The sequence below is a fragment of the Gastrolobium bilobum genome, unplaced genomic scaffold (assembly GCF_033153095.1).
Source record: "Gastrolobium bilobum isolate Gb01-03AN ecotype WA unplaced genomic scaffold, APGP_CSIRO_Gbil_v1 utg47035, whole genome shotgun sequence".
NCBI lineage: Eukaryota > Viridiplantae > Streptophyta > Magnoliopsida > Fabales > Fabaceae > Gastrolobium > Gastrolobium bilobum.
In genome coordinates, this window is record NW_026896228.1 from 148,283 (window position 1) to 175,911 (window position 27,629).

General features: G+C 32.0%; 1 protein-coding gene and 2 pseudogenes across 1 annotated transcript; 1 reads left to right on the top strand and 2 right to left on the bottom strand.

Annotated features, from left to right (window-relative positions):
* The first annotated feature begins 6,122 nt into the window (after nucleotides 1–6,122).
* LOC133298365 (uncharacterized) lies at nucleotides 6,123–8,543 on the top strand (annotated as a pseudogene).
* A 3,305-nt stretch (nucleotides 8,544–11,848) lies between these two features.
* LOC133298368 (NAC domain-containing protein 73-like) lies at nucleotides 11,849–15,058 on the bottom strand. Its single transcript, XM_061497637.1, has 4 exons — nucleotides 14,965–15,058; nucleotides 14,598–14,847; nucleotides 14,262–14,451; nucleotides 11,849–12,688 (listed from the first exon to the last, which is right to left on the bottom strand). Exons 2-4 carry the CDS (start codon nucleotides 14,760–14,762, stop codon nucleotides 12,105–12,107), a joined length of 939 nt encoding a protein of 312 aa, XP_061353621.1. The 5' UTR covers nucleotides 14,763–14,847; nucleotides 14,965–15,058; the 3' UTR covers nucleotides 11,849–12,104.
* A 10,320-nt stretch (nucleotides 15,059–25,378) lies between these two features.
* Nucleotides 25,379–25,987, bottom strand: LOC133298366 (serine/threonine-protein kinase-like protein CR4; annotated as a pseudogene).
* Nucleotides 25,988–27,629: the final 1,642 nt, after the last annotated feature.

Genomic DNA, 27,629 nt, shown 5'->3' on the forward strand with positions numbered 1-27,629 from the left:
GAATTTCAAGTTAAAATAATGAGAATTGGTGTCTGAACTGATACCGGCTTTGGAAAACCGCGTACCATAAAGGTGCTCCGAAAAATATAATAAAAATATGATAATTCTTGTAAAACTGTGTAGTTTTAGAATCCTGAGTTTGGGATTAAAATGCTAAGCGTAGCTAATATTGTTAATACTGTGTGTTGTTTTGAGTGGGCCTTTATAAGCTTAAGGGCACGATGCCCTAGGTTAGAATTATAACACACTACGTGACTCTTTTTGCTGAAGTTGGCAGCCGCCATTGCCACCTTCATCTTCCTTAGCCTTCTTCATCTTGAAACCTCATCAAGTGACCACCTTTCTTCATAGTTTCTTCACCTTAACACCATAGTTTGGTGTGAGCTTGCCTTGTGAGGGAGGGAAACACTTGTTGCTGAGTTGAGCCTCTGTTTTGTGGGAGTTTTGTGGGCTGAGTTGGTGTTCCCATTGGTGTGAGCCTTTGTTCATGCCATTGGAGGCTTCAAGGAGCCATCTTTAAGGGTAAATGTCCAAGCTTGTGTTGTATTTTCGTGGCTTGGCAAAGTCAGTACCTTGGAGCTGTGTTGGAGGTTCCATGTCAGTGCCATTTTCGGAGTCTTGGTGCCTTGGAGGTATTCATGATCATCCTTTGTGCCTTTTGAGGCCTAAAGCTTGTTTAATCAATTAATAAATGAAACTTTAACCGTTTGAGTAAATGAATGTGTTTTTGGGTTCATAACATGTTGGGGTATATCTGTTTAGGGAGTCATTAAACTCCCAATCGCTTTTGGACCTTTGAATTCGAGTTTACGCAGAAGTCTGCTCAAAATTCTGCATTCTAGTGAAGAAGTATTCGGATACTTTTCGTGTGGTATTCGAATACTTGTTCACTAGTAGTCGAATACTCCTTGCAGGAGTATTGGAATACTTTTCTGGGAAGAAAAGTATTCGGATACCTTTGAAGAAGTATTCGAATACTGGGAAGTATTCGAATACAGTAAGGTTTGGTATTCAGATACTGAGGTATTCGGATACTGGGGTGAAAGTATTCGGATACTTTAATGAAAGTAATTGAATACTTTCTGGAGAGCTGGAGTATTCGAATACTACTCGTGGAGTATTCGAATACTTCCTGCAGAAACTACATGTAATGAGTTAAAATGAGTAAGAAAGACTTAATCACTTAGTGTAATCTGAGCCATGATTATTGATGACTAATTATGGTATGGGCAGATTGTGATTGTGCTGTTTGTGGGCCTTGAGCTTGTGTGGACTCTTGGCATTGGATAGATAGCTTGCAAGGTAAGCTTTCGTGTCCTCGGTTTAGCAATGTTGTGGTTCCACCATGTCCCATGGGGGTATGGTTATATGCATGCTGTGTTACATACTTTTGGATATTTGATATGTAATGTATGGACGAAATGTTAGTACTTGTGCAATCAGGCAGCCACCCTGGTGTACAAGGCATATATAATGTATGAATGTGATGTAGTACTTGTATGATCAGGCAGCCACCCTGGTGTGCAAGGCATGAGGCAGCATCCCTCATGTGGGTAGGTGACAGACGTGTATAAGCCCTATCCTGTTCCCTGGCCAGTCGAACCGCACTTACATACATCACATGATCTAGGAGTTGTGGTATTTAGCTCGTTGAGCAAGAGATTATATGGTCATTATATAAATGCCTTAACATGACATGATTATCTGCTGCATTGCACTGTTTTAGAACTGATGATGATAAAATGCTTTTGAACTTATATTGCACATGTAAGTGAACTTGGGGTGGAAGATCCTTGAGGACTCACTGTCTTACTGAGATTTCTGGTTTAGAGATCTTACCCCACGTTTGGGGAATACTTATTTCAGGACCAGGTAGTATGGGGGTTGATGCCTCAGGCGGCAGGAGGCCATAGCTTAGCTGATTATGTTATTACTGCTTTATGCTAGCATGACTGTATTGGATGCTGTTTATGTTTTCCGCATTGAGATTATGTTATTTATGTTGAGACTGATGTTGGGCTTTGTTGCCTTATTTGTGTGAGCATGAGGATTGTCCATGACACTTGATGTTAGTACTTTTAGTTGGAGTTGTATAAACTGTTAGTATGTCCGGCCTACGAGTTGTAGTTACGTGACTAGAGACTCATATTTATGTTGTTTATTTAATGAGGTTTTCCAGATAGCTGTTTATTGCAATTTACATACAGGCAATGTTTTATTAATTGATTAATAAGCAAGTGGATAATGATAATGGCATCATAATTGAAAAGAAAAAGATATTCCGCATTTTTAATTAAGCGCAGCTTAATACGATAACATGATAACATTACCGGATATATAGGGGGTGTTACACCAAACACCCCTCATTGGAAAATAATTGAGAGCAAACCAAGTATAAGACCCACATATTTCCTTAAAAAAATATATATATACACAAAATATTCATAACAATAAGACCACCAGACCCTCCTTACTATTTTACATACAAATACCTCTCACTTTCCTTCATTTTCTCAGCCAATGACTAGCCTTACGCCTTTTGATTTTATGCACTTCACACTCTTGGTCAAAGAGGACCATTTTCCATCTTGTACATCATCCAAACATAATCTTCTCCTTCATAAACACTTAAGTAGCCATTTCCAACACTTAGGGAAGAGTAGGAGTTTAACTTTAGAGGAACAATTGTATGTAGGAGAAGCATTTGGGCTGAAGGAGAAGGAGACTGAAACTAGTGAGGAAAGCCTTACAAAGTGACTAGAGAGGAAAATCAGATCTAGGGTTGGAACCTCAACAAGTTATAAAACTACCTTACTTACCCCACTAGTAATTTGAATTAATGTATGAAACATACATCTATATACCGATTTTCTGGTATATGTTGATTATCTTGAACATGCATCACCACTATTAGAAAATAGAGTTTTTGTAACAAACATTTTCGTCACAAAACAGAAAAGTTTCGTTGCAAATAGCTTTTGCGATGAAAAACCCCAGTCGTAGTAGACATCGTCGCAAATGAAATTTGCGACGACATTTAAGTGTTCAAAATTAGGCGGCAAGTTGCGGCAAAAAAATTTGACACAAACTCCTCCTCTTTTGTCGCAAAATTCAGACATGAAACCAGAGAGTTTACACTGAATTCAGTTGCAATTGCGGCGGAATAACCCGACGCAGTATGGCCACAATTTTTTCTTCACAAATTACGTTGATTAACCTGTCGCATTATTTGCGATGAAATTACAAAAAAAAATATCGTTGCAAAATTTGCAACGAAATGATTTGGATATATGATCGCAATAGTTGTGACGACATTATTCAGTTTTTGCCATCGTAAATTTACGATGGAGTTACTATGTCCGTCGTAAATTGACTATCATCTTTGCGACGAAACTTTCAATAAAGTCCGTCGCAAATTGATGAATATAAAAAAAATTAAATTTCATTTATTTTTCAACCTATAAACAATACAACAATAACTACACAAGTGATTTGAAATAAAACGATAAACATCATATTCAATATTAGTCTGAATAATAAAAATACCAATGTATATCTATTAAATGAAATAGCCAACTGTTACAATCCCATACAATAAAAAAATGTATCAAAAACAATAGTAATTATAAACAAATGTATCAAATACATCACAAGGTAGGGAAATGAGAAGGGGAAGCGTAAGAGGATGAGGAAGAGGAGAAGTCATTTGCATGTACAAAAGACTATGCATCATTTTTCTTCTTCTTCATCTTCTTCTTCTCCTTCTTCTTCTTGATCTTGTCCAACAATTTCCTCAATGATCCCATTTCATTCTCTGTGTCTGCCTATTTATTCTTTTGCTGTTGTAGTTTGGTGTCCATTTTCTCCTTTTACTCTTGCGGTTCGGCCTCCAATTCAATGCTTGCATTCTAGTCAATTCATATGAAAATACATCATAAATTAGGTCAATTGTTTTATACTTAATTTAAATGGACTAGGGAGTGAAAATCTTAAACAATTAACCGCATGCCTTTACCTTGAGAAACACCTGCAAGTTGGGTTAAAGGGCACTTGCTACTTTTCAAGCGGATGGCAGATCCTCCTAGGCTGAAAACTCTTCCCATTTTATTGAAGCCTCTGGTCGCATGGTAGAAGAGTTCATTTTTATCGGCCTGAGAGGAGGCAGTTCCGCGGTCTGTCACCACTTGCGTGTCCCTCTCATCCCGAAGCCTCCAGTCGCATGGTAGAAGAGTTCATTGTTATGATGGAAGGGCTTGTATGCTTATTTGATAGACTGAGATGATGCATGTACTTATTGAGCTATCAATCGAGTTATGATATCATGTGAGAATTATCCCTAGATGTCCGAAAAACAAACGGAGGATTGTCGAATTTGTTTGGGCAATGTTGGTAAAAGATTATTACCTTGTGTAATTAACTATCATCATTCGTTGAGATAAGCCATGTTGTTTATGAGAACTCCATGATTGTATGATATGTTTAAGCTAGGTTTAAATTTCGTATTGTAGTTGAGTTATAATTACAGTTTTGAATTGTGATAAATACAGAAATGATTTATAACGGAAAAAGTTTTAAGCAGCAAATGTTATGTTCTTAAAAGTAAAAATGAAAAAGTTAGTCGTATTTTAATTCTATTGCTGAGATTGTAACTGCGCTTAATACCATACACAATAATAACATATCGATGTACAACGAGTTGTTATAATTGACATTACAATAAGAGAAGATATTCATCTACCTTTCTCTCTTGTTTGTAATTTTTCCTGGTTATTCCTTTTCAAGTTACTTACTTTACCTTTTGCTATTTTGTAGTTACCTTTTTTACAATATAAAAATAGCTTATACCAAATTTAAAAAATAAATAAATTGTAAAAAAAAGCTTCTAACAAGTAAAAAGTAAAATATATTATGCGAGTATTCAATTCAAAACTAACATATCAATGGCGGAGCTAGAATTTCTTTTTTTGTATGGGTAGGAAAAATAAAAGTTTTATAATATAAATAAAAGCAAATACAATAAAGTATGAACCTAATCATGGTTGTCAAACTCGCGCGTTTACTCTTAAAAGCGAACGAGTTTACGCTTCAGCAACACTGTTACGAGCCACGATTTGCCTTTACTCGCTTTTGGCCCTCAAATGGTAGAAGCGTCGAGTTTTTTGGCAAACTCGTATAATCGCCCGAGTTCAACGATTTCACCAGAACAAAGAAGACCCGTTGACCCGAAAAACCATTATATAAATGGTTTTTTTTAGCTAAAAAAACCTAAAGAACCTGAGCCACCATCGTTGCAGATCGTGGGAGAGGAAGTCGCGACTCACGAAGACGCTTCAAGCCACCATCTTCTCCTGTCGTTCCTCCCTTGCATGGTACTGATTCATCGTCTTGCCCTCCTCTTCCTGTGTGAAGCTTCTCCGCGTGCCATCGCCATCGAGCTTCTGCTTCGCCGTCATGCTTCAAGCCACTATCTTCTCCGGTCGTCCCTCACCGGTTAGTGCTCTGTTCCGCTCAATCTCTTCTCTGATTTATTTTTTTGTCTGGATCTCTTCTCGGGCTCGCCTCTATCCGTGCAGCTTTACTGACTGCTTTCTTTTATAAATCATTTTATTTTATTTTATTTTATAAAGCAAAATCATTTTATTTTATTTTATAAAGCAAAATCATTTTGTTTTATTTTATAAAACAAAATCATTTTGTTTTATTTTATAAAACAAAATCATTTTGTTTTATTTTATAAAAAAAATCATTTTATCTTATAAAGTAAAATCATTTTATTTTATAAATCAAAATCATTTTATTTTATTTTATAAAAAAAATCATTTTATTTTATTTTATAAAACAAAATCATTTTATTTTATAAAGCTCTGTGTGATAAACCATAAATTTGATTGGGCTCTGTGTGATAAAATCGTAAACTAAATCAAATCAGAATTTTTTTATTTCTTTTTGGGTATCCAAACCAAATCAGATTTATTTGATAAATCAAATTAATTTTTTTTCACTTGAATTGCCTCTGTTTGATTTTACATTCAAAGGAAAAAATAAAATTAATCCAAATAAATTGAATTGCCTCTGTTTGATTTTAATGTGTTGTAAATTTGAATGTTGTATATTTTTAGAAAATGTCTTCAAGTGGTGTTAATAGTACTACTGCATGTGGAAGTGGAGGAACAACAACTTCTAAGAAAATTCATAAGAATGCTCTTGGAAGTAAGAATGATGTTGCATGGAGATATGGATTTGTAGTAGATGGAAATGCAAAAAAAATTAAATGCAAGTTTTGTACAAGGGTACTAACTGGGAGTTTATAGACTGAAACATCATTTGGCTGAGACTAAAAGAGATGTGATAGCTTGCCCATCTGTTCCTGATGATGTGAAGAAACAAATGTGGGATATTGTGTTCTTGTTGCAAAATAAGAAATCAAGTAGTCAGACTCAAAATGAATGTGAAATACTTGGAGAAAAAAAAAGGGGAAGAAGATGAAAGCTCTCAATCTCAATTTCAAGTTTCAAATATTTTCAAGAGAAAAGGAGTGAGTACTCAAACCACCATCAGTTGTATATTTAAGAAGGATTTGAGAGAGTCAGCATGTTCAAAAATTGCTAAAAAATTTTATGCCAATGTTATACCATTTAATGTTGTGAAGTGTGATGAATTTCAAGAGAAGTTTGATGATGTTATACGACATGGTCATGGATTTAAACCTCCATCCTACCATGAAATCAGAGAAAAATATTTGAAGCAACATGTCCAGTTGACAATGACTGATATGGAGAAACATAAAGCTTTTCAGAAGAAAACAGGTTGCACAATAATGACTGATGGTTGGACTGATCAAAGGAGGAGGATATTAATAAACTTCTTGGTAAATAGCCAAAAGGAACAATTTTTTTGAAGTCTATTGATGCCTCTCATATATCAAAAACCGCTGAAGCCATTGTTGCTATGCTTGAAGAAATTATTAATGAGGTGGGAGAAGAAAATGTTATTCAAGTTGTGTCTGGCAATGCTGCCAATTACAAAGCTGTTAGAAGGTTGTTGATGGAAAAAAGATTACATTTGTGTTGGACACCTTGTGCCGCTCACTGCATTGATTTGATGTTGGAAGATCTTGAGGGCATACCAATGCATAAAGATACCATTGCAAAAGGGAGAAAAATTACTACTTATATATATTCAAGGACTTCCTTAATTTGTTTATTACAACATTTTAAAAAAGGAAAGGATTTGGTGAGGCCAGGCATGACTCGCTTTGCCACATCATATCTGACATTGGATTTCCTAGGTGAAAACAAAGGATCATTGCAAAGAATGTTCACTTCAGAGAAATGGCAGTCTAGCCAGTGTGCAAAATCAAAGGATGGGAAATATATTGAGGATGTGGTTATAGACAAGAAGTTTTGGAAGAACCTTGTCAATTGCTTGAGGGGTGCTTTTCCGTAAATCAAAGTGCTTCGTATGGTTGATTCTGATGAAAAACCAACCATGGGATACATTTATGAAGCAATGGATAAAGCAAAAGAAACTATTCGAAGCGATCTCAGAGGCGTCGAAAGCAGGTAATTATGAATTTAAAGCAAAAGAACCTTGTAATTTGTAGCCTTTGTTTTAAAACTAACTCAATTTGTTCCCACCTTACATATATGCCTCTATGGACAATTATTGATAATAGATGGGATCGACAACTCCATAGACCTTTGCATGCTGCAGGCTATTACCTTAATCCTCAACTTCATTATGTCCTAATTTTAAAGCTGATTTTGAAGTTATGCATGGACTATATGAGTGTTTGGATAGGATGACAACAAGTATTGAAGAAAGAAGTCATATTGATAAGCAAATTGAAATTTTCAAGCTGCAAGAAGAGGTTTTTGGTAGTTCAATAGCTCTAGAAGGCTTGAAAATAAAGACTCCAGCACAATGGTGGGAATCTTATGGATTTCAGCATCCAGAGTTACAAAGATTTGCCATTCGTATATTAAGCTTGACATGCAGTTCGTCTGGGTGTGACCGTAACTGGAGTGCTTTTGAGATGGTAAATGATTTGTATTTTATAGTTAAAATTTAAAATCACTACCTATTACTTGCTAATTGCTATATATTCATTGGGTTTTATATTTGTTTAGGTCCATACCAAGAAAAGAAATCGCCTGAAACATAAGAAAATGAATGATCTTGTATTTGTGATGGCCAATTTAAAATTGGCCAAGAAGAAGGAACGCAAAAAAAGTGTTGGGCAAGAGCATGAGTCTTATAGCATAGATGATCTTTCATCTGATGATGAATGGATTGTGGAAAATGAGGGAAGTCCATCCAACATTGAAGATATAGATGATTTGGATATTCCTGAATTTAACTTAGATGCTACAGATGAAGATGCTTTGATGATGATACCTGAAGATGATGGTGGTTCTGAACTTGGTGGGGAAGGTGGAGAAGACATCATGCAAGATGATGGAGATGAAGATGAAGGAAATAATGAAGATGGTGATGAAGATGATGGGGCAGAGGATGATTATGACATTCCATCATTCCTTTGAGATTTGATTGATATATTATTTTGGATTTTGATCTTTTGTGCTATGACTTTATGTGTCTGAGACATTATGTGATTATGACTATTGCATGACATTATTTTGCTGGTTGGTTGAATTAAATTTGCTTATTATATTACTTTATATGCATATAAATATATATAATTATAATTTGTATCTTGTGTTACGAGTCTACGATCCGTGTTACGATTCTGCGATTTACGATTTTGGTTCACCCTTCCGAGTTTGCATAGAATCTCGAGTTTGAAAACCATGAACCTAATATAAAAAGCTTGAAAGAATATTATTACAAGATTCAGGGGTAGTTCTCTTAACTCTTGTTCTACATTTTCTCGTATCGGTAAACTCTTTTGAAATTAAATATGTGCTAAAATTCAAAACAATATCTTTTTCAATATATGTAATCAAAAGAATCACCAAGAAATTGGTTTACCTAAAATTGGCATTTGAACAAACAAATTGTGGAAAAAGAAAATAACCCGTAAATCCAAACCTTAACATCAATAAACACACCCAATAAGCAACATCATAATTAAGGGAGTAGCTAAACTCACCCATTGTGATCTGTTTGCAATGTATAAAAATATATATATATATATATATATATATATATATATATATATATATATATTCTTCGGTTATTTGAGATAAACTTATCTCAAGTTATCCCTTTTAACTATGTACTCCGAGTAGTACATAGTTATAATGTTAAAGTTGTTTTTTTTCTCTCTTTCAACGTTAGCAGACAAGTTCTAATAAGTGACTAAGGAGAGAGGAAAAAACAACTTTAACATTATAACTATATACTATCTGTAGTACATAGTTAAAAGGGGTAGCTTGAGATAAGCTTATCTCAAGTGGCTGGAGAAATATTGACCCATATATATATATGGGAAAAACATTTTTCAAACAGCTTGAGATAAGTTTATCTCCAGCTATCTCAAAACTACGTCGCTTTATTTATTTTTTTCCTTATATTAATTGATTCACCTTTGAATGGTTATGATTCCTTTTTTCTCTCTCTTCCTTTATCACCATTGATCTTTGTACGATTATAATTTAGTAGCCCGAGATAAGATTATCTCAAGCAGCTTGAGAAACGATAAGCCCTATATATATATATATATATGGGCATGATCCTGTCAAATTTCTATTAAAATTACTAATCCCTATATATATAGAGGTAGGATCCTTTGACACCGGTGTCAAATTTGAAGTTTGACACCTCATCTGAGAGCCGTTAGATAAAAAAAGATCAACGGTATCACATGCTTACAAATCAGAGTCGTTGATCTTTTTTTATCTAACGGCTCTCAGATAAAATGTCAAACTTTAAATTTGACACCGGTGTCAAAGGATCCTGCCTCATATATATATTGTAATTATGAGTATTTAATCATTTTTTTTGTACAAAATCTTAAATAATAATTATTTCGATAAATAAAGTTTTTCATGCTATATAATGATTAGTTTTGTGATTAGAACAAAAGAATTTAAAACATCATGTGCATTATTATTTATTATGTAACACAAAAATTTATGTAATTTGGGGAGGGACGGTGGCTAACCCTAGCCCCTCCCCCTTGGTCCGTTTATGCAACACATTATTATAAAAATATTTAAAATTACAAATTATAATAAACTAACTAGAAACATTAATATGCTAGCAATTAAAAGCATATAATCATGAAAAATTGTATGCAAATACCGACGTTGATGAATATCAATATCTCCATATATGGAAGTTTTCTAATTTATGAATAACATGTGAAACAAAATTACAGTTCAAAACATTTAATTAACAGTAAAAAATCACGAAGAAATATACAAATAAATTAATTTTTTTAACCCGAAAAACAAAAATTGTATATATATATATATATATATATAATTTCATATATTTAATTTATAAAAGTAATATATCATTACAAAATATTTATAAATACAAATTATAATAAACTAACTAGAAACATTAACATGCTAGCAATTAAAAGCATATAATCATGAAAAATTATATGCAAAAACTAAAATAAAATTTCTTTAATGAAATAAAAAATTAAATATGTTGCATACATTCACAAACCAACTTATCATTATAAATTTTTTCGTAAATCATACATTAGTAAGAAATTAAATGTAAGTATTCACATTCAGTTCCTGGTAAAGAATCAAACATAGGTCATGCAACCTAATTTACAATAGGGAAATATTTTTCTTATTTTGTAGGAAAATAGTTATCTTATGTTGTAGAAATAAAATTATAAGTGGGACTCAATGGTAAGAGGAGAGAGAAAAAAAGGAGTGGTGGGACCACCCCTCTTTTGTGTGTGCAGAAAAATTGTTTCTCTCATGTAAAATGAGATAAATATAACTCTATACAATATTACATAAATATGAAATCCATAAATTAATGGGAAATAGAAGAACAAAATGGAGTCCATATTGATTGTGTCTATAGTATGACATAGCCATATTCCTACAACATGATACTTCTATTTCCCTAAATTAATAGTGATCAATCAATAGATTTTGCCACAACCTATTAATAATCAATATAAGAACAAAACATTAGATGTGGTATATTTGGAACTATACAAAAATTGATATAAAGGTACTTGGTAATTGTTTTTTTTTTGTTTCGATATATTTCTCCTTTGCATGTATGATAAATAAATATGATAAAGTATAGCTATATGTACTTCTTTCTTAAGAGTTAAGAACATGGAATTTGTTTACCAAAACAAAAAAAGAACATGTAATTTATTATCCGTATAATCAAGTCATTATAAGTGAAAATCTTATTACCATTATTATACGAAACAAAAAAGTACAGAGCTATTAAATTGTATGTAAATATTTGTAAAAAAGAAAAAGGAAACTTTCTGTACTCTAATAAATTTAGGCTGGTATAAAAAAAATGTAAATGTTTGTAAAGAGATATATATGAAGGCTTCCGTTTCATCAAATGAAAGAAAATATATAAAGGGCTTCGTAATGAACACGAAATCAGCACAAATCTACATGTAGAAGAACTCACAATCAAAATCATGTGTGAAAAAACAAAAATATCATGTAAAGTTTGTACAGAATAAACGACCAAAACCTTAGTGGATAACGTTCCTAGTGAAGTTGTAGAGGTATATAATAACAACCATCTCTGTCATTTATTCAGAGCAAAATAAAAAAGAAGAAAGAAAAAAGAAAAAAGATTTTCTATGTAAAAACATTTAAACAGTATAGTTTGACATAGTGACTCATCACATGGGAAAGACTTTATGAGTTTACCTGTACATAAAAATTAATATAAAACCACAGTACCGGAACAGACCTTGCATGCCTCTCAACTTCAACCAGGGTCAATTATGGATAAGTCCTTGATATATATGATATATCCCAATATGGAAGTCATCTTCAACTTTGGTTTCCTTCATTCTAGCTAATCCCATACATAGAATAAATACTGTGTTATATATAGTAATAAATAAAACCATCAACGTCTTATATATAGTCATTGTCACAATTGCTCTACACCAAGAAGTGGCAGAGCTATTTTCTGTCAAGCCTGGCTTTGTTTGCATCCATTGCTAATCGAATAAAAGAAGAGCTATCACCTTGCACAACCAAGTTTGGAATAAGTTGAGGTGAGCTTTCCCTATTATGTCCCACATGGTCATAATTTATGAAAGGAGGATTATAGTAATCCCCAAGAGCTGCATTTTTAGGCATTATACTATCATCATGGACACTTCGGTGGTGAGTTATTCTTTTCTCATAAGGATCCTTTATAATGGAATTACCACATTGTCGAGGTTGTGTTTGGTAGAAGACTTTTGAAGCCACTAATTCTCCATCTTTCTCTTCTTCATTACTGCCAAGATGGTATTGATGCATCACCCAATTAGTCTTCTCAGGCTTCTTTTGCCTCCCATAGTTGGTGTAGAGGACTAGTATCTTTTTGAAACCCTTCACGGCCCCACCAACAAAAACTGGTCTAGTTTTTCCTGTTTTGTGCCACCTTGTCTCACTTCCTTCTTCATCAGTGTGAACCTTTCTTCTTTTCCTTGTTCCTGTTGTGTATGCTTTAGAAGGCCTATGAAAGAAGTGGCGGATCTGTCCATCTTTGCTTACTCCTACATCATTTCACAGAATCATATTAAATATATCTTTGATTCTTTGGAAGATTTATGCATAAATGGACATATAGGGAAAAGGGACTAAATAATATAAGGGTAAGGATCCGTTTTACAATTTTTTTTTACAAATTATACTAAGTATGACCGGTCATACACTCTTGATTGAAGTATGATCGGTTATACTTAGTGTAGTTTGTAAGAGTTTATAAATAAAAAGTTTGTAAATATAATATTTCCATAATATAAGGAAGAATGCAAAACGCCTAGAGAGAGAGAGAGAGAGAGAGTTATGGACTTATATGGTGAATCATCAATGTATGTATAAGGACAGGTGGTGCTTGTAGTCCGAAGGATCTTTCTTCCACATGCACACGCATGTAATGATGCATATAAATTGCGAGCTCTAGATTGAGTACATAATTGGCTTGTTGGTGAAGATATGAAAGGCTAAAAAGAATAATTGCTTCTCCAAGACTTAGGTTTGTTCTTCCCTCCTTTTTTTCCCCTTTTGATCTTTATTAACAGTTACCTTGTAAGATTTACTGTTACAGAGAACAATCAATGAAGAATTTTAAAGAAGTGATTAATGTTTAGTGGTTTAACCTCATCAAATAATCTAAGGATTATATCCCTCATTAAGTGTAATTAACAAGGCAACAACCCCTTTTTTAAGTTGATGGAACTTGACGACAAATTGGTATAATGTTAAATTTTGATGTAGAATAGAAATATTACTGCTCAAGATTAAGGACTAATTGACAATTGCATATCACTTGCTACATGGCAATGTAAGATAAGAAGCCACCATTGAGTTTGGTAGTCATTGAGACATTGACGACTCAAATAAAGTATTTCCTTGTAACATACTTGAACGAGTTGGTTAAATGATGTGATTACACCTCCCATATGCTTCTCAATTTCTTCGAGGATAACATCTCCAACATACCCTCTAGTGGACAAAAACTTTTCTTTGCTACGTTACAAATGCAAGAAAGACTGACCAAAAGAGAGATTATTTCTTGGACTGGTAAAATATCTTATTTTCTCTCCTAATTTTCACAAACCAAGCCCCTCCCCCTTTTCTATTATTTTTAGAATCTCTACCATAACAAGTATGTCTAAAAGGGTATCCAAGCTCAAGAAGGAACACCAAGTATATGTGAATCAACTAGAGATGAGTTGTTTTATCGTAACCAGTTGTCTCGACCAAATTAATCAATTAATCAATGAACCGATAGAGAAATCTCAAAAAATAAAAATAAAAATCCAAGCTTGGAATTTTAAAACCAACAATAGTTTCCCATAATATATATTATCCATCTCATTTGTAGAGAGTATAAATGTGTTGGCAGTCATTCTCAACTGCCTTAATTTCTTTTAGAAAAATCATTTTCATCATTAAAACCTCGTTTCATGAAGTGGAACCAAGTACATCAATCTGATATGTCTCCCAGTTAATTAGGATTTCATTGATGAGTATGACCTAATTAAGCATTAAACGGTATTTCCAAACCATCAAACAAAGAATAAAAAAAAAAAAAAAATGAAAGAAAAATAAAATATCAAACACCTGGTAGCTTTTCTGGGTGTGTATAACAGATCCCATTCTCCCCTTCAAGCGTTGGTATGAACTCATCAATAAGGGGATGGAGATTGGGAACATCAGAAAGCACCTTTGCTTCCAAATGCTCTAGTATCTCCTGGTCAGTCGGATCAAACTTCACCCCAGCTGGTAAACCCGGCAAGTCATTGATTCCAGCCTATTAATTCACACACAACCAAAAGAAATAAAGAAACAAATAAATAAAAAATAAAATTGAGGTTTTCAGCATAAACCAAAAAGAGGTTTTATAAGATAAAAGCAAAAACACCAGTTGGTGAATCAAAACCTTTACTTCAGTACTACCTGATCTTGGAATTCAATGTTATGGCCACATGAGGGACAAGTTATGGTTCGAATTTCGGTTGGTTTTGCATCAGTAACAACAGTGTTATTAGTTCTGGGAATAATAGTGGGCGTGATATGTTCAATGCCCCTCTCCTCATCTGAGTCAATATTGCACCATGTCATCTCTTTGTGTTTCTGCACCTATATGCCTATATATCTCAAAACAGAAGTACAGAACCTTCCTTCACCTCCCTACAATATCAAGCCCCTAATAATAAAACCAAAAAATAAATAAATAAAACTAAAGAATAACAGAGAAGAAAAGAAAAGAAAAAAGTTAAAGTTAGTAGCCTGTCTCTTTTGGAACATGTTTTTCCTGAATCACCTCTTGTTGCTGATAGGGAGCGAATTCATGCCTATCAGTCTCCCACTTAATAATTTTCCTTATCTGTATTCTCTGAGTGTTTGGTTTTCCAAACTGCTTGCACTGCGCCAACTTCTTGAGAGAGAGAGAGAGAGAGGATAACAGATAAAGGAAAGGTGGGACTTAAAAGTGGGTTCTACATATAGGAAAGTATGCTTGGACGACAAGTTTGCTTGTGTCCCCGTATATACGGTTATGTCAAGGAATAAATGCATTTGCACTCTTGGCTTAGGGAATTAAAAGGTTGTCATTGTTATATACTATCGTTATATTTATAGATTTTTTATTTACAAATTCTTACAAATTACATTATGTTCTTTCGGGAGAATACTAAGTTATATTATGTTCTCTCGGTGCAATTTGTAAAAAAAAAATTAAATAGATCATTCTCCATATATATATATATATATAGGGGTTTACATTTCTGCAGCTGTTGTACGTGTAACAATTAAATACTTGTCATATATATACTTGAAAGCATTAAATGCGGAGAATCATAACCATACAAATGATTAAAGCATTAAATATGGGAATTATAACTATCTGTCGTTGCTGTACGTGAAGCATTAAATATGGAGAATCATAATCATACATCAGTCATATAAAACTACGTCATTTTATAGTGTGAAAGTATTAAATATAGGGAATCATAACCATACAAAGACGGAAATAAATATAAAACATTAAATATGGAGAATCATAATCATACAAAGGTGAAAATAATATAATATTTTTATTTTCTATAATTAATTTTGAACACGAACTTCCTTTATCCCAACAAAAACGACGTAGTTTTTAAGTGACTGCACCAATACTTATATGCAGTCACATTACAAATCATTTTGCTTATATTTATATATATATATATATATATATATATATATATATATATATATATATATATACTTGAAAGATTAACTCTAATTATATTAATGAAAACCCTAAGTTAATAAGAATAAAAAAAAAAAAAAAGTAAAAAAGGGTGGTGGGTAAGAGTGGAGATGGGGCAACCTGATTCTTCTTAGGACGTTTTACCTCTTCATAGAGAGAGTATGTGTGCGTGTGTTGGGAGTTCAGCTGCAGTGTCAAATTAGAGTGTCCTTAAAGCTATGTAAAAATTCCGGAGACATCAGACGTGTACATACGAACCGACAAAGAATGTAACATAAGTAATACATTTATGATTTATGTACACATCTTTGCACCAAACAACAAAAACATTGTATATTCCCTTTTAAACCCTTTCTTCACGTAGAATTCTTATTTCAAAGTCAGGGATCTCTCTCTCTTTTATTTATTCCATATTGTACATAATTTATTCAACTCAAAAACTTAAGGTGTTAGGTGAGACTACATTAATGGTCTTTATATTTTTCTAACATGCTCTCTCATATAAGGGTCCATTGGGATTAAAGGGTAGATGATGCATCAGGCTCAGTCTATCTGTATTAAGAAAATTCATAATAATTAATTATTAATTATTTTTATTAAGAGAATGAGGACTGTTGTCGGTGAGGATCGAACCCGTAACATTGAGGCTTTGATACAATGTAAAGAACCAATTCAACCCAAAAATTTAAGTTGTTGAATGAAGCTACATTAATTATTTTTATACTTCTCTAACGCATACCTTAATTATCTCTTTGTGTCAAGTCTTTTGATATCCTTGTGATCCGAGTTGGAGCCTATACAGATATAAAGACTAATCTTAAATCAAGTGAATACATGTACAATTATTCAGCTCTAACCTCAAATGTTTTTTTCTAGAATTTGCTCTTTTAGTGGTTGATTTTTATTATGGCTCATATTAGCACTTGGGTCAACCATCAGATTTTTCTCTCCTTTTCCTTTCATACTCACTCACGCACATGTACTCTTTCCAAGTGTATTTGTGCTGGTTTCAATGAAAATGTATCCAAATTTCATATACAAGAAACTATAATATTTAAACAATAGCTAATTTTCATGCTTTTTCAACGTGTTTGTGTTGATCTTCACTCAGTTTATAATAGAGGTGCATGAATGTCACAATCAGCGTCTTATTTTCTATTAAATTACAAGTGATTCTAATCTGGTGTATGACACTTGCTGCCGAAGTTGTTGATCATTTACACTGCTGATAGGATCACCAGGAGACAGTCACATTGGTGTGGCGTTTTTCTCAGTTAATTTTTTGAAATTATATGATGTGGAATGATGCTAATGGTTAGGAGTATTGAAGTAACAGGTACGGAGAAAAGACACGAACACACAGTAGCATAACCCTTCATTAAGAATTGTGAATTTTTCTATAGATATACCAACCGACACGTCATTGTGAGCTTCTCAAAGAAGCCACGCAACGAGAAACTTAAGCCCTAAGCTTCAGCTGGTTTTGTTCGTATTTGCTTTTGAAATAACTTTAACGTTTGGGCTAGGGTTTTAGGGCTTTTTGACATTGTTGTTTTTGCAGTGTACAAGGGCATGATGATTTTGAGCGGTCCAAAATGTCCACTTGCCTTGCAGTTTCTGTGGATAGGGATTGTTTTTTTTTGGAGAAAGAGAAAAGAGGGAGGGAGGTTAAAGAAGGATAGGAAGAAACTTTATACAAAAATGTGATATGTACCATCGACGTGATCAAACACGAGGCATCGCATGGATATATAATATGAAAAATGTAGGGAGCGAATCCTCTTACATGTTAAATAAAACATGACATGGTTATATAGGTGAATCATAATTATATAAGGGTGGATCAATAGTAATAAAGGAAGAGAAAAAATATATATTGAAATAGGTAATTACAAAATCATTACTACTGATTCACTTTTATATGATTGTGATTTTTTCACATGAAAAAATTCATTACAAAAATGGATTATTCGAGTGCAATGTATAAGATGTATCTTCTTAACTTGTGGTCCATGCGATCACCTTGTCTTATAGCCATTAATTTGGATAAATTTCAATCAATGACGATTGACGACTATGAAGAATTACCTTCAACTTGTTGAAGAGGTTAAGGAGTGAAACTTAGCATTTACAAAGTTGGCTATGAAGTAATGATATTGTTATTCAGGTATAGTAAAAACTTCTCGAAACAATATTATCAAGGTTCGCTTTTTCTGTAGTTAATGTAGATAAATTATCAGCAGTAAGTTCAATACGACATCATTTTGAGGCAAAAATCATGGTGTTTTTGTAATTTTAATTTATTTCAGGATTATAATAGTCTTTATTCAAGGTTATAATAGTCTTTATATTTATAATTTTTTAAGATTTCAATACCAAAACGATATCGTTTTGGGAATAAATGCAGATAACTTATCTGCATTAACTGCAAAAACATTTTTCCCTATTATCAAACATATTTAATTTTTTCTTCTTCTTTTTCTTTTCTTTTTTGATATAGTTGTGGAAATTGAACACATAATCTAATATAAACTACACAAACCCCTCGCCACTAGACCAATTCTAGTAGCTTAAGTTTTTCTTCTTCCTTTATTCTCAAAAACAATTTCTAATAATTATTTAAAAAAAATTCTTAAAAAAAAAAACAATCAAATATGCCCCTAATTTCCATGGAAGAATGTATCTATGCGAAAGATCTCGGTAGATAACATAAACAGATATAGCACACCTTATAAAGGCAATGTGATCCAAAATATTTTGACGGATATAAAGCTTGTTTGACACATCCTTTTTATAAGCCTGAAGTTATTCTGAAGTTAAAGTAAAAAAAAAAGTTTAAAAAATAAATTAAAAATTATTTGATGATTATATAAAATTTTGATGATATTCTTAAAAATTTGAAGTGAGAATATGAAATGATTTGTCATTATTAAGTAAATCACTAGGATAAATGATAACTAGAAAAACTGTAAAATTAGAAAATAAAATAAAGATACTAAAAAACTAACATACATATTAAAAAACAGAAACTTCTCGCCGGAGCTTTTAACTTTTTTTTCTTTTTATTCATTATAAAAAAGCTCTTTTATGATAATTTTTTTTACAAAATTATGTTTAACTAAGCTTCTAGTTAATTAGAAGAAGAGAAACTAAAAATAAGACCGGTCAAATAGGCACATAATGACTTTTCATGTCTTATTTTCGGTCGATGTTTACGACTGAAGCAACTGGTATGCAGAAAACTATTTTTCGATTTGTAAATCATTCACAAATAACATTTTAATCCAGCCGGCTTAAAGAGTTGAAACTTTTGGGATATCCGAGTGGCTGACTCGCTTCAAAGAACTAATTAGGATCAATATACCAAAAAAAATAAAAATCTTATATTTTAGTAGTGAATGTTAAAAAGGGAGAATTAAAGAATGTGTAAGTAGAGTGCAGAGATAACCTGTGTTTGATTCTCATCAAATACATCTTTGGGGAGGGGCAATGAGTTTAAACTATGACTAAACCCTAACTCGAGATTAGTCTTATAGCCGACTCAAAAAGTTGAAACTTGTGAAGATACCTCGGGGGCGACTAGCCTCAAAGAGATAATTAGGGCCGATATATCAAAAGATAAAATAAAATATGTAGCTAACATCTCTCGTTATAATATATTGTGATACATACACTCTTTATACAACTGTGTATATACATACACTCTTTATACAACTATATATATATATATATATATATATATATATATATATATATATATATTAAATAATTTTCAAATTAAATAAAATGCTTAATTGTATATGTTCAACTTTCTAAAGAAAATGCTTAAAGTAAATTACACGAGCATTGTTGTCGAAAATTAGTGTAAAAGCGTAGAAATGGTAGAAACGCAGTATAAAAACATGTTAAAACGTAAGTAAAAACTCTTCTTAGTAAAAATACAGTGTAGAAACGTAAAAATGGTAGAAACACGAGTTTTTACTTAAACTCGATTTTTTTTCAAAAATATCTTTTTTTCCATTTTTTCAAACTCAATTTTCTCTTTTTGTGTTTTGGGACTTATGTCTTATATAATTAAGCGACTTATATCTTTTAAAAGATAAACAAAGTGTTTGTTATTTTAAATAACACAAATTTATGTCATTTTTAAGGAAACTACATCGTTTTGAATTTTTTGATGTGCTTTTACATTCGCTCTCCTCCACTTTCTTTTTCTTTCAAATTTTATAAAAAATAGAAAATGACAAAGTACACAAAAATGATATAGTTTCATTAAAAATGACACAAAGTTGTGTCATTTAAAATGATAAACACTTTTATTTACCAAAAAAAAAATGATAAACACTTTTTCCAACTTTTAAATATGAAGTTATTAATTGAATTTTGAGTAGTAGCTTATGTAATTCTTTTATGTATATATATATATATATATATATATATATATATATATATATATATATATATAAAATTTTATCTTAACATTAAGTAATAGAAACTTTATGTTTCATGTTATTTATGCAATTTACGTTTCTATCACTCCTTTTTTTTTGGGTTTTATAATTCTCATTTAATATGAGAATTTAAATTTTCCTACACACCCTTCGATTTCTGTGCTGATATGGGTCCTACATATAATTTTTTCTAACACCTGGGTCCCACATTAACATGTGAAAATCAAATTCCTTTATTTTTACGTAGAAACTCGATTTTAATAACATTACACATGATTCATGAGCTCAAGTTCGTCCATCTATGCCATGCACGCATAAATCCGTATAAGGTGCTCGGGACAAGCGCTGATGCATAAATCCGTATAAGGTGCTCAGGACAAGCGGTGATCCAAAAGAAAAGATATTCACTATAACAATGTATAATACCGTTTTGATTGATATAATGTAATTTAGATAGGGTTTTCGAAGGACCAGAGAGTCTTTAAGCAAATGCTTGTATATAAATCGCAATCCAACTACGTCATCACTCATCATAAGAAAGCCCAAGCTTTGGCAATCCTATATATAATCACGCAATTATTAATGATTTTTATTTATTTATTTATTTATTTATTTATTTTTCCTTTTTTATCGTTCTTTTCTTAGTAATCAAGCGAAAGTTTTAAGAACTTTTGCATATATGTCGCGACAGGAAATTCGCTTTCATTGAGGGTCGTTTTCCGAGAGGGAAAATCAATTGGACCGTGTAGTCATTCGCATGGGCAACCAAATTAAAAAAAACGACAATTAAAAAACAATTATTCAGTGGGAATCTTAGACTTTGGCTTCGAATACAACTGTTAAGGCAGAATTATTGGGAATTTGTTAGTTTGTATTAGACTCTTGCCTCAGCGGTACTTATATTACACAGGGTCTCTGGGTTAGTTTTTTCCTTTTGTACCGTGAATGTTTTCTTGGGTATATAGTTAAGGTAACCAAACCCTCTTAACAATAAATCGACCACCTACCTATAAACTGAGTTATTTTTAGAAATAAAAAAGTTAAGTAAATAAAAACTTGCGTAAATATCATTTTCGGTCCTCAGCAAATTTTATAATACCCGCTTTAGTCCCTAACAAATAAAAAGACTATTCGTGATACCTAAAAAATTCAAAGTGGATCTATTTTAGCCCTTTTAAGGGACTAATATGGGTTTTTTTGAATTTGTGAGGGACTATGATTTCAACTAAATGGATCCATTTTGAATTTCTTATGGACCACGAATAGCTTTTTTATTTGCTAGGGACTAAAACGGATATCGTAAAATTTACTGAGGACAAAAAAATGATATTTACTCTAAAAACTTAACAATATGGCCTTCCAACTTACATCTGATATGACAGTTCAATAATATTTTAAAAGTTTTACCAACAATCATATGTTTAACTGATGAAAAATATTTATTCCCTTAATCACAGGTAGTTGAAATACTATGAATAATAAAAAGGATGTTGGGAGCAGACTTCGAAGATTTTTATACGTTTTCTTATTGAAAAAAATATTTATCCTTTTAAAAGGATGATTATTTTAATTAAAATTAGTATTTTTTATTTAAAATTTAAATTAGAAAAAAATAACACTTTCTCCCCGTAATTTTCATTGTGTATCCCTTTCTAATTCTATAAATTTCGTTATTTGTAGCATTAAATATTGGAAGCAAGTCGTTTCATAATCTTAAAGTCATATATATAAAAAAAGTCTTTTATGTTTGTCGTTGTCTAGTAGAAATGTAGAATGCTGGCAGTGTTATTGAAACATCCTTTTTTTTTTAGTTTATATGTTAGCCAATTTTTGTTTCGCACTTTTTGCTAGAATATATATATATATATATATATATATATATATATATATATATATATATGTCAATTTACATTTCTCGAGTCACTTGACGTGTGACAGTCAATTATTTACCATATATATTTAGGTGACAACATTAAATGTGGAGAATCATAAATCGTTGTAGGACGTCAAATGGCTAAAAAACTAATTTTACCACACACACATATATGGCAAATTATTTCTGCAGCTACAACAAAAATAATTTGTCTGTCGCAGAAACATATTTATCAGGATATGACGTCAGATCCTGATAATTTTTTTTTTTTAAATTAGTGGGTGCCTTTTTTGTCTCTGTGGCAGATATTTGATTTCTGCCGCTGTTGCAAAAAAAATGAATCATATATATATATATATATATATATATATATATATATATATATATGAGGTAGGATCCTTTGACATTAGTGTCATATTTAAATTTTGACACCTCACCTGACATCTATTAGATCAATGGTGTCATATGCTTACAAATCATAACCATTGATATTTTTTGATCTAATGACTCTCAGATGACACCATTGATCTAATGGCTCTCAAATGAGGTGTCAAAATTCAAATTTGACACTGATGTCAAAAGATCCTACCTATATATATATATATATATATATATATATATATATATATATATATATATAGTTTGGTATATTCTATATTCTTTTTTTAGGATGCTCTACTCTCATTTTGTATTTAAATTATGGGAAAAGTGTGCATCCTTTTAAAGATACACACTTATATCCTTTTAAGAGAGATAAAGGAATAAATTTGGGGAAGAGAGAGTGGAGAAAAAAATTTATAATTTGAAATTTGAAAAAACACACTTCATTTATCTAAAAGGACCATCCTTTTGAAGGACAAACAATAAACCCTTAAATTATTTTAGTAGGCAAACTTTAAAATTTCATGTATTATTACGCTTTATTTTAATGATATGAAAGTTTAAATTTAAAACATCTTATGACTTAATAAAAGTTTTGATTTTAAATTTTTTAAATTATTACCATATTAAAATTATTTAATGGCGTGTACTGAATAATCATGTTACAAAATTTATAACAATACTAAATCAATATTGAATTCATCAAAAGGTATGAGTTGAACTTGAATGAATCCAAACTTTCTAATGTCTTGGATTTGTTTTTCTTGGGTCTGATTTCAATCTGTTCAGGGCAATGAACTAAGTCAACTAGAGATGTTGGGCTTGGGCCTCTCCAGATTAGTTAAATTTGGTGGCTGTTGGTAGTTGGGAAGCTGGGCTGTTCTGCAAGTAACTAATACCATATAAGCAAACCAGCTGAAGTTCAGATTCTTTTTTAAATCTCTAATTCAATGTTTATTCATAAAATGTTCAGGTTAAAACCAAACTAGAATAAAAATGTTGACTAAGTAAATAATAATAATTTTATTACAATATATATAGTTTTGCTATGTTATTCTAGCCCAACAATTTGTCATTGATGACAAAATTAAGTTATGAACGTTCACAACTAGCTAGCCTCTTTTGTGATAGTGTTGGAGCTAAGGCTATACCATCCTTCTTCTCTGGTAGTATCTAGGTCTGATTTTCTTTCCTGCTGATACAGGAGAATGATTGTAACAAATATTAATTAAAAATATATAATATGATAATTTTTTTAATATAATTAGCGACAACTATGTACACAAATTAGTCACCATCATATTAATCCCAAGTCTGTGTCCTTGATTTGTACTTGTGATACACGTTTGAAGTAATCACAAGCTGAAAACGGGAAGATGTATACACGCATTAAAATAAAAATGATTGAAACGGAGACAAAAACGAAAAATCAAGGGCCCTTTCCCTTTCAACAATAAAAGTATCCTCACATCAAAGGGAACCATACATTGATAAAAACTGCCCTAAATATAAAGCACCGTCAAACTTCTCTATTTCAACCAATGCTATTAAATTCGGATCAATTATTGACTAGGCTAATGTACTGTTTTAATGGTTCATTAGTTCAACCCATGAATATCATTGATTGAACTAGATTTATATAGAATTATATAATAAATAAAATAATAGAAATTTTTTAATAACACTACTGGCAAATAGAGGTGTTCATCAATCGATTCAAACCGCGGTGACCGAACCGAAAAATCAAAAACTGAATATATCGAAAATCGAAAAATCAAAAATCAAAAGAAAAAAAAAACACAAATTTTAATTTGATTGGATCGATTTTCGGATTAGTTAATGAAAACCGATACAATCAAAAGTCCAAACCGAACCAATATATTAATTTTTCTCTACATACTTGGGTCTTTCTCCAATCATAGTCTAAAAAATTTTAAACTCAAGACTTATGAACTCATCAACTAAATCCAAGAAAAAATCTAGTTACATCTCATCAACAAAATTTTATTTGTGTACAGCTTCATATCTCATTGTTAAATAAAAATTATTATCATTTACTAATGCTTTTGTATTTCAAAATTTTTTTTTACAAAGCTAATATATACAAAAGATGTTATTTGCACAATAATCTTAAAACAAATTTTAGGATTTTCAAAAAACTAAAAAATGATTCAATCCAAATCCGAAAAAAAAACGGATTGGGTCGGATCGGATTTGAAAAAAAATCCAAACTGAATGGATGATTACATGATCAAACCAAAAGTATTGGATCAGATGATTTTTACTTTCAAAACCGATCCAATTCAGACCGCGAATATCCCTACTGGCAAGTGGCAACCATCATTAGTTATTTATAGCCGGTTGGACCATGGTTTAATACCGGTTGGAACACGATTTATAGACGCTGGTTTGATAGTGAGTCAACTGCACAATGATTCCCCCGACGGCTGGTCCGGTCAGATTTTGATATTAGTGATTTCAACATAAACAATAAAAAGATAATTTTGAAATTTCTCAACGTATCACTGCTTGGGTGTAAGGTCTCTTTGTTATGAAATTAGAACATAATCTCCTAGCAAAATACTACTAGCATCCCATGAGAGTTAAACTCGGTCAAGCTTTCGGAATGGCAATTGTTATAGATCACAAATGCATACCAAAGTTTTTCCCATTTATGGGTAACGTGTCTCCGTGCATTCTCCAAAATTGAAGGCAATTATTGCTCCTATCAATTTTACTTCATCATGAGGTGTCTCCAAGTTTTACATGACCATCTGGATCAGATGCACACTTCCATCTCTAAATTGTTCAAAATGGTTGCCACTTGAGCCATGGAAGGCCTACAATTCCTTGAATCACAAACACAAGCTGAAGCAACTTAGGCTAATCTAATGAGAGCCTTCATGTTGGAAGGAATTACCAACCTAGGATCCAAAAGTACACTACAATTCGTTTCCTTCACCAAATGCAATACCCACTTTGCTAGCAATCACCACTTAATAGCTCCAGCAGGACCACCCCTAGCTAATCCAAAAATATGACTTTCCTTGCTGGCACCACCCCTCTTTCATCCCAATACTCATCACCTACATAACCTACTAGGCCTGTTTTTTCTAAGGGTGCCAAAATGTTTAAACCATAATCAGAAATCATAGCAAAGAAGTTAACATCAATTAGAATATTTAAGGACTTGACACAACCATGTACAATGTTTGGTGCTGCCACTTCATGCAGGTACTGAAGCCCTCTAGCTGCAATTCTGATCCTCTAAGCTTATCATGTGCACAAACTCCATTAGTATAATTCTCTCACCCGGTGCTTCTGAGAATCGTATTATAGGAACTATGTTGGGGTGTTGAGCTGAAGACAGCCATTTTAAAGAGTGCATCTGTTGGACAAAAAGGGTGGATTGGTAAGTTTCTATTTAGATTTAGCTGTGGCAGTTCATGGTTTACAGCCCGGCCAGCCCGTATTTTAAAATGACATGACGCACTAGAGATTTAGGAAATTAATCTATATTTTGAGACATGAACAATACTTTTAAGTGTGTCCTTTTTCACATCAAAACACGGGCTGGCCGTGTGTGTCTAGCAGCTTAATTAGGGAGTACTTCTGATACACAATGGTCCCTCAAATTCTGCAAAAGGATCTGATAATTTGAAGTAATCCAATTAAGCTTAGGTTTATTAAATGAGTCATTCTCTGTTCTTATAACTGTTTGGTGCATCCACTAATATCTACATTGTGAGAAGGTTTTTTTTTTGTAGGCCTGGATCATAGTAGTCCTTCCTCAAAATAGAAAAAAAAAAAAAAAGGGATTGAAGAGGAAAAATTAAAAAGATAGGAATAAAAATAAAAGAAAATTTTTCACAAAAGGACCACTAAATAAGTGATGGGCCTGAAGAATATTAAATTTTTTCCTACTAGGATGAGAGCACAATCTAGCCAAAAAGTTCTGTATCCATTGGTTAGAAAGCATTTGATTACAACAACCCAATATATATATATATATATATATATATATATATATATATATATATATATGAGGTAGGATCCTATATATATATATATATATATATATATATATATATGAGGTAGGATCCTTTGACACTGGTGTCAAATTTGAAGATCGACACCTCCTCTGAGAGCCGTTAGATCAAAAAAGATCAACGACTCTGCTTTTTGATCTAACGGCTCTCAGAGGAGGTGTCAAACTTCAAATTTGACACCGGTGTCAAAGGATCTTACCTATATATATAGAAAAATATTTCTGCATTACTGCAGATAAGTTATCTGCATTTACTCTCAAAATGACGTCGTTTTGGTGTTAAAATATTAAAAAATTATAAGCGAAAAATGTTTGTCATTTTAAATGACAGAAAGTTATGTTATTTTAAGAGATATACTGACACAGAAAATTCGAATTTTAAATTAAAAAAAATAACCCACTTTCTCTCTCCCATGATTTTCGTTTTTCTGTGTCTATCTCTCTCCTAAAATGACATAACTTATGTCATTTAAACTGATAAACACCAAACCCAAATTATAATTATAAAGACTATTATAACCCTGAAAAATTAAAATTACAAAAACACCTTAATTTTTACCCCAAAACGACATCGTTTTGGGCTCAATGCAGATAACTTATCTGCATTAACTGATAAAAAATGAACCCATATATATATTACAACAACCTAATATATATATATATATAATATATATATATATATATATATATATATATATATATATAAGGTAGGATCCTTTGACTCCGGTGTCAAAAGTTTGACACCTCATCTGAGAGCCTTTAGATCAAAAAAGATCAATGGTGTCACATGCTTACAAATCAGAGCCATTGATCTTTTTTTATCTAACGGCTCTTAGATGAGGTGTCAAACTTCAAATTTGACACCGGTCTCAAAGGATCCTGCCTCTATATATATATAGTCTAAAATGACTTCGTTTTGGGACAGAAATTAAGGTGTTTTGTAATTTTAATTTATTTCAGGATTATAATAGTCTTTGTAATT